A 15485-nucleotide genomic window follows, 5' to 3' on the forward strand; every position below is an offset into this window, starting at 1 on the left:
CTGGTATATCTGTCATAGCCTTCTGTTAAACATACAAGTTTGGAGCTTTCCCAAACTTCATGGAAGACAACTTTTGAATGTTCTTTTTCAGTAATTTTGCTTTCTCATTTTCAGATGTGAATACAGTAGGTATTTTTGTTGGTAACCAAAAAGACTCTAGAAGATGGACCCTCACCCTTTATTTCTCTTCTGATGTTTGATATAGTCAGATGCTAAAAAATAAGGTTCCCATAGGGATCATTGATCCTAATACATAATTTGCATTTATTGATTGCACTCTTAGTTTAGTATGCATGTTCCATAATGTCTGAACATGTGTGTACGGAAAAAAAATCAGCTGTACAGATTAAAAAAATGGCAAAATTATGTATTTCAATTCTATAATTGTTTATAAAAGGCAATGAAAAATAGATTTATGTTTGCTTAAATGTAGTGACAATGCATGGAATCAGGCTGATATTTCAGGAGGCCTTATGGAAGAGCTAGCTTGATAAATGCTTGTAGCCAGCATATGTTTGTTTCTAGGTTGATAGATGAAGTCACTGCCACCTTATGAAGGAGTTTGCCATTTATTGCTGTAAGATTAGACAGATTCACTGTCACGGCTGCTTTCTGTTATATATTTTGTATGTTCCCTTAGGTCCTTCAAAAACAGCTGGAAAATGTGAAGCAGGAGGAGATGACTTTACTTAGCAAACAGAAAGACATGGAAAGTGAGATAACAGCTGCTCGGGAGCGTCTACAGCAGCAGGCTACAGAACTTGTGCTAAAAGCCAGTGAGTGTGAATTTTTACTGTTCTAACCAATCATTATAGTTTGCATGATATCATTACCATTTTATTACCATATTTAACCAGTGCTTAGTCTGTGATTTTTCCTTGAAGCTGTGCTATTTTCACTAGTTCTTTAGGTTCCTGGTTTAATGTACGGTAATATCACAAAACTGGCTGTGGATCTTCTGGCCTAAGATGACCCTAGCACAGGAGTAAGCAGTTAATTTTCCCAATGGGCCGCATGAGAGACCATCACTGTTGGGAATGGCCGAACTAATACATTAGGCTGAAATTAATTTTGCTCAATATTAACATCAACTTATTATTATTATTATTGTTAACAACAATAATAATATTGCTTAATATTGAGCATAATAATAATTTTATTTTTATAGCGCCAACATATTTCGCAGCACTTTACATTATAGAGGGGACTTCTATAGACAATAGACATTACAGCATACCAATAAACACATAGATCAAAACAGATACCAATAGGAATGAAGGCCCTGCTCGCAAGCTTACAATCTGCAAGTATAATTAAGTATGTTAATTAGCTGCTACTGATAATATATATATTACGATAGGGCTAATTGTAACATGTATTCTTATCAGTAACAGCTAATCAACACCATATAATTTACTGCTGTTCATAAAGTTTGCAAAAAGTAGAAAATCATGCTACTCCTGTTATGCAGCCATTCTACCTTAATCAACATCTTCCCCCACACAGTATGATGTCCCCACAGCTCTTCACACAGTATGATGCCATGATGCTGTAAGGGTCGGCCAGGACTATAGTCGTGGCCAGAGACACTAAAGCACCAGTGTCCCGGCCTTCCCTCACAGAAAATTGCAATCCACTCTTTGGCATACCTGCGTCTCCAGGTTCGGGTTCCCCTGGGCACTTCCCAAGCGGCGATGGCCCCTCTCCGAGACACAGTCCTTGGTAACTTGAACGGTTTCTTTACTGACAACTTCACACAAGATATTCACAGTTGGCACATCGTAGATAACACATTCGTCTTTACTTGCATCCTCCGCTTTCCCTACTTTGGTGACGCTTCTATACGGCACGTGCCCAGACCGGACCGTCTTAGACAGCTTCCCAGAGTTTTCCTGGCTCAACCTTGCCATGATTACAATTCCTTCTGCCTGTTTCTCCCCAGACTTTAAATCATCTGCCACCTGGTTTAGTCGCCTCTGGAAAAGCATCTGACCCGTCTGTGCTGTTCCCTGTGAGGCTACAGCATCCTTCTGTTCCTCACTCCGTCCGACTCTCGCCCTAAGAGCGTCCGCCCAGGCTACGAGTCGCCACATCTTCTCTACTGCTTTGGTCCACTAAACTGATGTCCAATGGACGTGATAACTTGGACTGTCGCTGCTTAACGTTGCATGGCTGCCAAGCCATCCTGGGCCTATAGCCCATGTGGACACTTCGGGCACCCTGGCCCCGTCTGAACTAACTTCCTTGTAACCTAGCCTTAACTCCCGGCAGCCCCTCCTACACTTAACCCTATCCTACTAAGAGCTCTATGTACTAGAGTGCCCCCCTCTAGTGTCCAAAGGGTGCACTACACTTTCCCTATTCTGTAAATGGCAAAACCTCGAAATGCAGAAAATATTATCACAACTATGTGCAAATAAAAGCAACAATGAAACATAAATATAAACAATAGTAATACCCAGAAAGGTGTAGCAGTACCATTTCATATGTGTGGTAATACATGTGAACATGCAGCAGTACCATTTATCAATGAGTAATAAATACAGCGTTGAACATCTTACTTAACCCCTTTACAATGCCCCCACAGCTCCCCACACAGTGTGATGGCCCACAGACCTCCCAAATAAATAGTATGATGGACTCCACAGCTCCCCACACAGTATGAGGCCTCCACAACCCACCAAACAGTATGATCCGCCACAAGATCTCAATCAGTATGATGGCCTATACACAGTATGATGTCTCCACATGCTTCCTTCAAAAGAGAATGACAATAAGAAAAAAAAAAATAAAATAAGCAAATGCTACTCAACTAGCCCCATTACCTTGACACACTGCTCCAGTCTTTTCTGTTTGCAGACTGAGATTGTACAGCAGGCGCGATGTAATTACATCTTTGCACGTCCTATACTGACTCTCAATCGCACAGGTTGAATGGTGGAAGCCGATAGCTCCCGCCTCCACCATTATATCCACCGGTCTCTGCAACCTAAGGATGCAGATATTGGTGAAATCGAGATGCTAGGCAGGTGACGGGCATTCTAAGGGGCCACTGTTTTTAGCTCATTAGCTTAAACGATCCACAGACCCGGGCAGAAACAGCCAAAAAGTCAGATGTAGCCTGCATGCTGCAATTTGTCCAGGTCTGCCCTAGCTGAAGGAAGCGACTTGATCAGAAATTAAATACATGCACCAGTCATACCACAAGCAGAGCCAAAGGTTGCATGTGTGTAATTCTGCAGTCCAGTATTTACTGTGATATGTCCCCAAAGGTGTCCATATCCATGTACATTGTAGTGCAGCAGGGTTGGTGCAGTGTGACAGCAAATTTAATGTCCAAACAACTCACACAGTGCACAGCACATGGTATCCTACGGATCGCAGCCGAGGCGTCAAAACAGTCCGTACACGAGATTGGTTGCTGAGGGCGACTGCACCACCGTATCACATTGCGGGGTGTCAGGCGTTCGCTGCTCTTGGCTCTGTATTGCCTGACACAGGCTGGACGCTGCAGAGCCACCTGATCTGCTACTTGCAAACAAACACTGACACACCAATACCCTATACTGCAGGGTTTTTTAACTGGTATCTGTGGCCATGGGCCAATTGTAAGATCCGGCTTGGAGGAAGCGGACCGCCCCAGTATGATCCTGTAGTCTGCTTCAAAAATAAAAGCTCTTACCGGGTTTTCTTGAACATTGCCGTGGCCAAATAGCTTGACCAGGTCAACTCATACTTTTACTTTGCCTTGTGACTCACAGGCATCCTGCTGTGAATACAAGGCAATCCAGCAGGTCTAATAGGACTCCGTCCGCATCCTGGGGGATACATACTGACCCTCGCATATGATCCCCCTCACTGCCTCTGATATCCCCCCCCTCCCTCTGTTCAAACTTGTGGGGTTGAACACTTGTCACCATACAGGGGGGTCCATGACAGGGCATCTGCATTTCCCTGCAATTTCCCCGCCCGATGTTCAACGGTGAAATTAAAATAGAAACCATCTGGTGGCCCGATCATTCCTCTCCTTGGCATTCCTTATCCATACCAAGGGTGAATGATCTGTCACCAAGCGAAACAGTCGACCAAGTAAATAATAGTGTAGGGATTCCAAGGCCCACTTAATGGCAAGGCACTTCTTCACTACGCTATAATTTTTATCGGCTGGGGTGAATTTCCTACGTAGGTAGGTGACTGGATGTTCCTCCCCGTTCACCTCCTGCGACAAGACCACTCCTAGGCCCATGTTAGAGGCATCCGTCTGTATGATGAAGTGTTTGTGGCAGTTGGGGCTAATGAAGATGGGCTGCCCGCACAGGCCACCTTCATGGATTGTGGCGCTTCCTCCGCCTGGGGGTTCCATGACCGATTTCTTTCCCTTGAGGAAATCGGTTAAGGCTGTTGTTCTCCCCAAAAAATTAGGTATAATCTTCCAGTAATACCCCACGATTCCTAGAAACGCTGTAAACTGTTTGGTGGTAACAGATCGGGGCCAGTTCTGAATAGCCTCGATTTTATTCATTTGGATGTTGATATAGTGGGGAAAAAAAGTATTTAGTCAGCCATCAATTGTGTAAGTTCTCCCACTTAAAAATATGAGAGAGGCCTGTAATTGACTTCATAGGTAGACCACAACTATGAGAGTCAAAATTAGAAAATAAATCCAGAAAATCACCTTGTCTGACTTGGCAAAATTTATTTAGCAATTCAGTCCTGCATATTGGCCACGTGCTCAATGACACTCTTATGTGGCGTAGGTTCCGTCTCCCACGTCTCTTTGGCTACGTCCAGCAGAGCCCTAGGATGCCTGCCATACCGTAGCTCAAAGTGTGAAAATCCTGTGGAAGCCTGCGGCACCTTGAGAATGGCAAACTTCATGTAGGGTAACAACATGTCCCCAGTCGTATCCATCCTTGGAGACTATCTTCTTCAACATGGATTTGAGGGTTTTGTTGAAGTGCTCAACTAGTCCGTCGGTCTGAGGGTAGTACACCGACATGCGCAACTGCTTTATCTTGAGGAGCCTGCACAGTTCCTTTGTCACTTTGGACTTGAAAGGGGTCAGTGAGGATCTCCTTCGGTAGCCCAAGGCGACAGAACATGGCAAACAACTCCCGGGCGATAAGCTTAGCCGAGGTGTGATGAAGTTGAATGGCCTCCAGGTACCGGGTGGCGTAGTCTACAAGATCCATCGCAATCCACTCAAAAGGTACCTCTATAATGGGCAGAGGCACCAATGGATTCCGGTAGTTCACGGTGGGTGAGGTTAGTTGGTACTCCGGACACGTATCACAGTACCTCAGGACCTCAGCTTAGATCTCAGGCCAAAAAAAAGCTGCAGTATGTGCTCCTATGTCTTTTTGACCCCCAAATGCCCTCCCAGCATATGGGTGTGAGCCATGTTGAGCACCGCCCGATGGTAGAATTTGGGCACTACCAGTTGTTCGAACACCTCACCCCAGATTTTATCAACCCTGTATAATAACTCCTGATTGATCGCCATACGTGGGAATACCGTCTCAGTAGCCGGTTGCTGAGTCTCCCCATTTACCTCGATAACTCGTTCCGGTGCCCAGGTCAGAGTGGAATTCTGGAACTAAGCTGCCCCGAACTTACCAGGGGACACTTCCAGCTCGGGAATCGGTGGGGTCTCCTCAACTTCTCCTGCCAATACCTCTACGGGAAACCTATTGGGGTTACACTCTGTCCCTAGGTTGGCGACCACTACGGCAGGTATCCTTGGTTGGGGATCTTTGGGTTCCATACCCGGAATAACATTTACCCTGAGAGGATTATCCCTGGTCTTCCCCAGGAACCAGAACTGGGGCAAGTCTTTTCCCAACACAGTCCCATATGGAAGGGTCTTCACCACTCCCATCACATGTTTTATTTCTCCACATGGTGTGGAAAACACAACCTCCGCGGTCTGGTACTCTCAGAGTTCCCCATGTATACACATCACCCCCACTTTCCGTAGTGCTGTAGTGCAGCTTGACCAGGTCAACTCTTGGTTTTACTTTGCCTTGTGATTCTCAGGCATCCTCCTGTGAATGCAAGGCACTCCAGCTGGTCTATTAGGACTCTGTCCGCATCCTGGGGGATACATATCGACCCTCGCGCATGATCCCCCTCACTGCCTCACAACATATATAAGTTTGTTAACTGTGTTAAAAGCATACATATGAGGGGCGATCCAAAAGTAATGATGACCGGTTATTTCTATTGCACACAGAAATTAAAATAAAATGTTTTCTTCTCTCTTAGGTACCCACTAGTCCAGGAAAAAAAAAATCACTTAAATAGGCCACGATTCCCGGGAGCTACATTCATTTGAATATGAACTGCCAAGGAGTGAACATCAAAATGGAAAAAAACGAGCTCAGAGCGGTCATCAAATACCTCTGCTTGAAAAAAATGTCTTCCAAAGACATACACAGCGACTTGGTGGAAACATTGGGGGACTCTTCTCCATATTCCACAGTTGCACACTGGGCCAAGGAATTTAAGCTGGGAAGAACATTGACGGAAGATGAACATCGCGAAGGACGCCCATCCACGTCAGTCAATGAAGAAAACGTGAAAAAAGTTGAAGAAGTTGTGTTGGCAGATCGAAGAGTGACTATCAGGCATGTGGCTGAGGTCACAGGGATCTCATATGGCAGTATTCAAAGAATCCTTGCAAAAGAATTGCATATGAGAAAGGTCTCCGCGCGTTGGGTGCCAAAAATGTTAACCGACGAGCAAAAGAAGAAACGAGTTAACATTTCAATAGCAAATCTCGAAAAGTTCCAAGCAGACAAGGAGAATTTTTTGTCACGTTTTTGACCATGGATGAGACCTGGAACCACCACTTTGATCCCGAAACTAAACAACAATCGATGACATGGAAACGAGCCGACGAACCGACGCCGAAGAAATTCAAAGTGTCAAGCTCAGCAGGGAAGGTTATGGCATCCGTTTTTTGGGACGCTGAAGGAATTATTATGGTGGACTATTTGGAGAAGGGAGCCACTATTACGGGCTCCTACTATGCAGAACAAATAAGACGATTGCGGGAGGCTATCAAGGAGAAAAGGCGCGGCAAACTGCGGGCTGGAGTGCTGTTTCACCAAGATAACGCACCGGCTCACAAAGCTGCAGTTGCCATGGCTACCATTCAAGAAGCGGGCTTTGAACTGGTGGAACACCCCCCCCCCATTCGCCAGATCTAGCCCCCAGTGACTTCTTTCTCTTTCCTCGGCTCAAGGAACACCTCCGGGGCAAGAAATTTGACGACAGTAGCGACGTGATAACCGCTGTTGGGGAGTTTTTTGAGGGTCAAGATCAAGAATTTTTTTCGAAGGGAATTCTAAGTTTAGAAAAGAGATGGACTAAATGTATAGACTTGTTAGGAGACTATGTAGAAAAATACATTTTTTTTTTTACTATATTCATTCTGTTTATTATTGATTATCATTACTTTTGGATCGCCCCTCGTACACAGACCTGAAAATAAAAATGATCCATGTTGACTGGTATATACTTCCACTTGAAGAATTTATATGTTATTTTGCAGGTCACATTGGGATGCTGCAAGCTACACAGATGACACAAGAGGCCACCATACAAGACCTGGAATCTGAAAAGGCTAGAATAAAGGAAAAAATAGGCCGACTAGAAGAAGAACGGGCAATGTTGCAAAGTAAAAATCAAAATCTTGATGAACGCCAAAGGCAGCAGATCCATGCACTGGAGAAGGTTAGAACCTCATGTCTTCATATTAATAAACTACAAGCTTAGTTAGTTACAGCTGTCTAACTTATAATGTACGCTAATGTTACATCTTTGTCCAGTTATCAGTATGCTATGCTAGATTAGGGTCATTGGTGCCTGTCCAGTGTACTCATTCAACAGTACGTCATGTCCCTTCTACTATTTTGATATCAAATATGTTAATAGTTTTTCCTCTGTGCTACTCAGGAGAATTAATTGAGACTGGTGATTCATACATCAGTCTTAATCAAAAGTCCGATGAAGTAAGATGTACCAAACTTAAAGACAGCCGCCTCGTAATGATTTTGGCAGATCTTTAAGCTGTCTGAGTAGCAGAATCATTCTCCAAAAATGAGCTGGAGTAGATTTTAGATACATGACGCCTTCTGACATATCTTATGGTGAATCTCGTGAGCAGCATTGACCAGCTAAGCCCTAGCGACGTTTTAGAAAAATGTTATGGTTTATGTATTGAAACCAAAAGGCACAATATTTTTACTTACTTACATGTGTGCATGGCCTTTATACTCTAGTTTTCCAGTATCTGCAAACAGAGGAACAAATCAGATGCTTGTTGTATGCACTTTTTTTATGTGTATGACCTGTCCTAATTTTCACTGTTATGACTACTTCTCTATTATTCTGTGTGAATGTGAAAAACAGAAAAACAGAGGAAAAACACAAAATACACAAGTCCAAAAAATAGTGTGAAAAATTAAATTTAATTATGTTGATTACATGAACAAGTGAGGTAAGGGTGTGGGAACACCAGGAGAAAAAATGGACACACCACAAGGGACTAAGGATATGCACAATATGTAACTAGCAGCCACAAGATGAGGTATATTATCTAAACCAGGTGTCCCTAACCGCCGGTCCGCGGCCCAGCACCGGGCCGCTGCAGTGCCCTTGCCGGTCCGCGGACACAAGGGGAGCCAGGGGCGGTCAGTGGCATAGCGGGGGCTGGGGCGGCGCGCAGCAATTCTTAGATTGCCGTCATGTGTAGCGGCGACCAGGGAGCGATCAAAGCAGCTCCGCTGCCTGCAAGAGGGAATAGCAGGAGTGGAGCTGCAAGGACCCGTCCAGCTTCCTGCCCGCCGCCCGCGCTTCCTGTCTCTGACTGACACAGAGAGGAGCGCGCCGCTGAATGACGTCATCATTCAGTGGCCGCTGCTGTGTCAGAGCGAGGAAGCGCGGGCAATGCTGCGGACAGGTGAGAGGAGAGAAGTGGTGTGTGTGTGTATATATAATGTGTGTGTGTGTGTATGTCTGTCTGTGTGTGTGTGTATGTCTGTGTGTGTGTGTGTGTGTGTATATATAATGTGTGTATGTATGTGTGTGTATATGTATGTCTGTGTGTGTATGTATGTTTGTCTGTGTTTGTGTAGGTTAGCCCGGCCCTGGAGGAGATGGGGACATGAGGAGAAGACCGTGATGGGGAGAGAAGGCCATGATGCCTGGGGTGATGGGAGAAGGCCATGATGGGGGTGATGGAGAGAAGGCATTGATGGGAGTGATGGGGAGAAGGCAGTGATGGCAGTGATGGGGTGATGGGGTGAAGGGAGTGATGGGGTGAAGGAAATGATGGGGGTGATGGAGCAGGCAATGATGGGGGTGATGGAGCACTCATTCAAAACCTATGGTGAGTTGAGTCACATTATAAATGTTATTTAATTATAAGTATGCACTGCTACACTACAACTGCGTCCATAGCCCCGCCCCCTTATGACCAAAGCCCCGCCCCTGCCACACCTCCATCCCCACCCTGCCGGGCCATGGAAGAATGGTCTTGCTTGAAACCGGTCCCTGGTGCAAAAAAGGTTGGGGACCACTGATCTAAACAATAAAGTGCCTATATGTAAAATTGCATACGGCCTGATAGTATCAGCATATGTGTATATATAGAATTGATGTCTAGATGCTGCAAGGATAAAACAATATAGAATAATAGGTATGGAGGAAAATGGGTGCAAAAAGATAAAGTGCCTGTGCTGAAAGTGGCAAGAAATAATCCGCCACATGTACTAAAATCGCTTATGATTCAGACAGTTAAAAAAAATAAGTGCTGAATGATGATAGCTAAATCCTCGCATAAATACCTTTAGCATGTGCAGATTGTCCCTTGGATGCGCCCTCCCCGACGCGCGTTTCGGCGTCTGCCTTCATGTATTCAGTGTTTTTCCTCTGTTTTTCTGTTCATTTTATTGATATTTCTGTCCATCAGTAACACATGGCATAATGATATGATATATTTTCATTTACAATATTTATGGCCATTTATTTTATATGTACTGTACCTTTGAGGTTTTCTTTTAATCTAACCTTCTCTGTGAATCTGTAAAATGAACTTTCTGTGGAACAAAATTGGACCTTATTAGAAGAGAATCCTGACACTTGAAATACATGTGATTTGCAGAGTCAGAACTCTTGACTCTTGAGTCTCCATAGCCCTTGACCTGGTCTTCCAAGCTATCATGATCCATTAATAATATTATGTCTTCTTATTCATAGAGGAGCATATTACATTATTAGTACTGAGTTTGATCTCCAGAGTATGTACACCTATAGACATATGACAAATGACTATGTCGACGTGTTAGTAGTTATTTTAGGTACTGAAAAAGATTCTTGTTATAAGAAGTCCTTTCATAGTCCCTAATGACCACTTTTTGCTGGTAGTATTCTTGCTAGACATACAGTATACTGGAGGAATTTATATAAGTGGATGTTTAACATCCAACTCCACTAACAGGTCCATAGACCACATCTCTTCACTCTTGTGGACACTGGTGTTGTAGTAGTCCCTTTATGTTAAGAAACATGTATAGAGCTGTTGTGACTCCAGATTCTCTATCACTTCATTTTGCAGGCAAATATGACCACATTTCCATACTACAGACAACAGTATTTTAGTTTTTAATGTGAGTGGGTGGACTAACAGTAAGGGTACCGTTACACATAGCGATGCACAAGCGATCCCGACAACGATATGGATCGCTGGTGCATCGCTAAGTGGTCACTAATGAGCTGCCACACAGGCAGATCTCACCAGCGACATCGCACGGATCGGGGGTCGCTACTTACCTGTCAGACGCGGCGATCCTGACGTCCTCCCGCCCGCGTCCACGCGTCGCTCGTCGTCACAGCAGGAAGCGCCGCAGGAAGCTGACGACGAGAAATGATCCAGGACCTTCTCGCGCGACCAGCGATAACCAGCGGGGGAGCCGGTCGGAGGTAAGTATCACATGTAGCGATATCGCTAGCAATAGCGCTGCTACGTCACAAAATCGTGACTTTACAGCGATATTGCTAACGATATCGCAGTGTGTAACGGGGGCTTAAATGTTCCAAAGACACCATGTGCAATCACATTTTAAGGCTTGATTCACATGTAATAGTAGCCTTGTGTGTAGCCAAAAATCCCAGCATGATAACCTAGCCTTATAGAGATGTTAACTAGGTGTCATTTCATTTCATTTACTGCCTGAAAAATTATAATATAGTTTTTTTCTTAATTTGTCCTGCATACTGTGGTAGATCATCTCACTTCTCACAGAGGTAGACAAAGGAATGCTGTCTCTTTAAATTCTCCACTGGTTTATTTAGGTACAGCATAAACCAGGGCAGGGTTTACAACATAAACACAGCCTTTCTGGCCTAATGGGAAAACAACACATAAACAAATGGCACAGTCTGTGTTGCTTTGGGGATCTGCCCTCTTAGGAAACAAGCTTAGGAAAAAAAAGTCCAACTTTCCTTTATATTCACATTCAGCTTTGGAGTTCACATCAGGCACACCCAACACCAAATGACTCAGAAGGCTTACTATTTACCTCCTAAACCGCACCCTGGGGTGGAGATATGGTGAACAGCCTCCCACCCACTCTACAGCTGTTCACTAAACCTAGCTGGAGCATTTTTCTATGTTCATATGACTGAAGCTAACAAACTGTCATGAGGATGACTGTGAGGGTTCTAAGGGGGAACCCGAAAGTGGACCCTCTAGGTCGTGGCTCCAGAGCCCCCGAGGGCGAGCGGACTTGGTGATGACCACCCCCTGTACAGGGAGTGTTAGGGGCAAGCCCAAGGGAGATGGGACCACGACGGCTGGAGCCAAAAGGGTGACTTACGGCAACACAGGAAGGTTGAGGAGGAAGACCGACGTGAAGCCGGAGCGTAGGTGTGTACCGACAGGTACCAAAAGCGGAGGACCACAGGAGGCACAGGGCAGGCTGGGGGCTGATGCTGAAAAAGAATAAGGATAAAAATGAGACAAGGGAGCACAGGACTGACAGGTACTTGCAGAGACACGGGGCTGACGGACAGTGTCAGAGGTACGGAGCTGACAGGCAGGGTCAGAGTACAGGAGCTGACAGGCAGGGTCAGAGTACAGGAGCTGACAGGCAGGGTCAGAGGTACAGGGGCCTGAGGACGAGGAGTGACAAGATGAACAGGCGTCTTACCGGAGGAGACGCCGAGAAGAAATACCTGGTGGGCGCTGCCATGATGGGGTAGAGCCACGGGGTCATGACCTCCCAGGAGGATCAGCGGTGAGGCGAGCGCTGCGGCGCATGCGCGAGCCCCCAACGTGCCGCGACCCCGAGAAGGCAGACGGGGAGTGGCGCAGGGCCATGTCAGGAGCGCGCCGGGAGGCGGGAGTGGCCGGGCGAGAAGACAGGTGAGTGGGCGTAACAATGACACGTCCCCCTTGAAGACCTGGACTTAGACAGTCACGTTGGGTAATAAGTAATAAATCACAGTTCTTCTTTAGAGATGGTGTGATTTGTGTCCCATTTTAAATGGATTTAGTTCCCTCTGGTGGTGAAGAGGTTAACAACCCTTTCTATGCTGGTCAGAAGCATGCAGCTCCATTTCAGCTGCTTCTGATCTGGTCTTTACATCTTCCTATAAAAACTGGTCAGACCTTCTTGTCCCTGTCTGTGAAAGATTTGTCTTCCTTTGCTGTGTGCTAAAGCTAAGTGGTTGTACTAGAGTTGTTGTAGTAGTGTTCTGTGGTTTTCTGTAATACGTGTGTGTTTATCTCCTGGTCCCTGTTGCTGTTTCGTTTATTCCTCTCTGTGCCTATCCTCCCTAGTTATCCCTGTTTTGTCTTTTTGTCGTTTACCGTACATTTCTGTCTCATGCCTCATAGGGTGGGGGAGGGAACAGATCAGAGTTTAGCAGGAGCATAGTAAGGTCAGAGACTCTGGCCTCTTTACCTTCAAGAGTAACCCCAGGACAGGGATAGTTAGGGTCCCACTTCCAAGAACAGTTTGAGGCCGCCCTTTCCTCACCGTAACAGCGTGACACAACATTGGTACTTTGCCTGTGACTTTGTCACAATGCCTTTCAGTTGTATGCTATTGTTTGTTCACTGATACACTGTGAAGTAATGCTAATCACATCACAAAATTTTTGTAAGATCTTTAAGGTTGTGCTAATGCACCATATTGTGAATTACTGCACTTCTTAGATTTTCCTTGAATTATTCATATTGCTCTTTTTACAGACTTAATCACAGTCATCTATGTGTAGTCTTAATGAAAATCTGTACAATGAAATAGCACCTTTTAATAAAAACCAGCACACTAAAGGCCCCGTTACACACAACGATATTGTGAACGATATTGTTGCAATGTCACCAGTTTGGTGACATTGCAGCGATGTCGAAATGACATTGTTGCGTGTGACAAGTAGCAATGATCAGTTGGCTGATCGTTAATCGTTGCCAAATGGTCTGGGCCATAAATCTATCGTTGGTTTCCCGCTGCACAGCACACATCGCTGTATGTGACAGCGAGAGACCAACGATCAGCGAGCTCCCAGCGCCATACAGCAGACGCTGGGAGCTGGTATCCAGGGTAAACAGCTGGTAACTAAGCCGCGTGGCTCTTGGATACCCGCTGTTTATTCTGGATACCAGCGTGCACGCTGGTCCTGATCGCTGGTGAGTCTGTCTATGTGACATAGTTAGCAATCAGCTATGTCCCAGCGATCCCATCCACGTCAGATTGTTGGTGGGATCGCTGGGACATTGAAGCGTGAAACGGGGCCCTAAGGCACAGTTCAGACGAGCACTGAACTTGGTGAACCAGTTGCTTGCATCTGCATGTGGAAAAAAGCCGATGTACGCTAATACAGAGGCAACAATTGGATTGTTTCCCTGTGTGTGATCCATTGCTCACAAAGACTGTATTACAGACGGAAAATAAATGTTTATGTGTATGTAGGCCACTTTCACACAGCTGTATTTTGGGCAGGATTTTACATCAGGGCTTATTCAGATGTCTATTTTTCGCATATAAACTCTATGTTTTTCACAGATAGCTCACAGATTATAGTTTATGGGGCTCTTCACATGTCTGTTTTTTGCTGGCAAGTGGCCCATAAAAACACAGAGACATGTCCGTTTTTGGTCCTAGATACGGATCAAATTCATTCATACAAGTCTATGGGTTAACAAAAAACTTGGACAATACACTGATGGCATCCTAATTCTGTCCTTGTACTGTCCATCCAGGTGTTGAAACAGTCAGGTCTGGGTCCTGCTCTGTCCCCCGTTTATTTTGGCACATATCGAGGTGAACTACATGAGTTCAGAACCATTCTGACTGGGTTCACCTTGTTGCGGTAGGATCATGAGATGGGAGCATAGGATTGCAGCCGATTCACTCTGTGAAGTAAAATATGTTTTTAAACAGGCAGGAAAATGTTTTACCTCACAGAAATCAGCAGCTGTGATCCCATGCTATCCTGTCAGTATACTCTCCTTTGCTTCCTCATCTGCCCAGAAGCTGTGGTATGATCAGACCATGTTCCTGTACGGTGGGACACGGCCATTAGACAGTACACAGCAGGGGCACATTTATAAGATTATCTCAGCACAGGAACAAGGGCCGGCTCCAGATTTTTGTGAGCCCCTGGCAAAAGACTCCCAGTTGGCCCCTTTAACAGATACCACAATTTTTTGCATCATGAGCAAAGATACAGCAGAGAAATATAGGTATAGTACAGTGACAAAGATTTCACTTCTTACATTACATGAGTGAAATCTATTGTAAATTCTGCAGAAACTGGACAGTATAGAGTCCTCCATGTAAACAAGTAGATCAGAGCAATAATCATTACATAAATTGTGATAAAGGGACAGCTGGCCACCTCAAAACTATAATAGGGCGACAGGATACCCCTATAAATATGCATGAAAACTTAAAAGGATGGAGTCAGAAAGTCTGTCTATAATGAAAACAAAAAAGTCTTTATTACTACATAATACAACAATATTTAGTAAAATATTTTTCCACCAGAATTAATAGTAGATTATAAAGGACTCAGGCAGAGCGAGTCTGGGAGTCAGCACCAAACATTATAGTAAAAGGATCGCGAGAATCATGTTCCTGGGAAATAGACCCAAGTTAAATAAACGTGTAAATATGCCTTTAAAGGGCCAAAAGTGTAGTGGCTAGTTCAGGACTGATCTTTACCCATGTAGATCCCAGTGTGACTTCGGACTCACAGCCCCTACTCGCTTTTAGTGTTGGCTTCCTCGGGGGGCCATGACATGATGTGTGTCTATGATGTTATATACTGTATATTTGCCTTCGTCAGCTGTTACAAATCAGGGACACCTATCGCAGAGACTGCACGCGTGATACCAGCGCCGGAAGTTGCATCACCACATGGCTTCCCATGCGACGCGAGATGTCAGGGAGCCATGTCCATGGCAACCGTGA

The 15485-nt window shown here is 45.0% G+C and overlaps 1 protein-coding gene across 5 annotated transcripts in view; it reads left to right on the plus strand.

The window, feature by feature from the left end:
- Positions 1-15485, plus strand: part of FAM184A (family with sequence similarity 184 member A) — a 384174-nt gene that overhangs the window by 185765 nt on the left and 182924 nt on the right. For all 5 annotated transcript variants that reach the window (XM_073575923.1, XM_073575927.1, XM_073575925.1 and 2 more), the window contains 2 exons: positions 641-776; positions 7556-7737. In XM_073575923.1, the coding sequence (XP_073432024.1) occupies positions 641-776; positions 7556-7737 (318 nt within the window). The remainder of the gene's footprint in view (positions 1-640; positions 777-7555; positions 7738-15485) is intronic.

Source organism: Dendrobates tinctorius, unplaced genomic scaffold (assembly GCF_039654945.1).
Source record: "Dendrobates tinctorius isolate UK_male_01 unplaced genomic scaffold, ASM3965494v1 ptg000046l, whole genome shotgun sequence".
In the NCBI taxonomy this organism is placed as follows: Eukaryota; Metazoa; Chordata; class Amphibia; order Anura; family Dendrobatidae; genus Dendrobates; species Dendrobates tinctorius.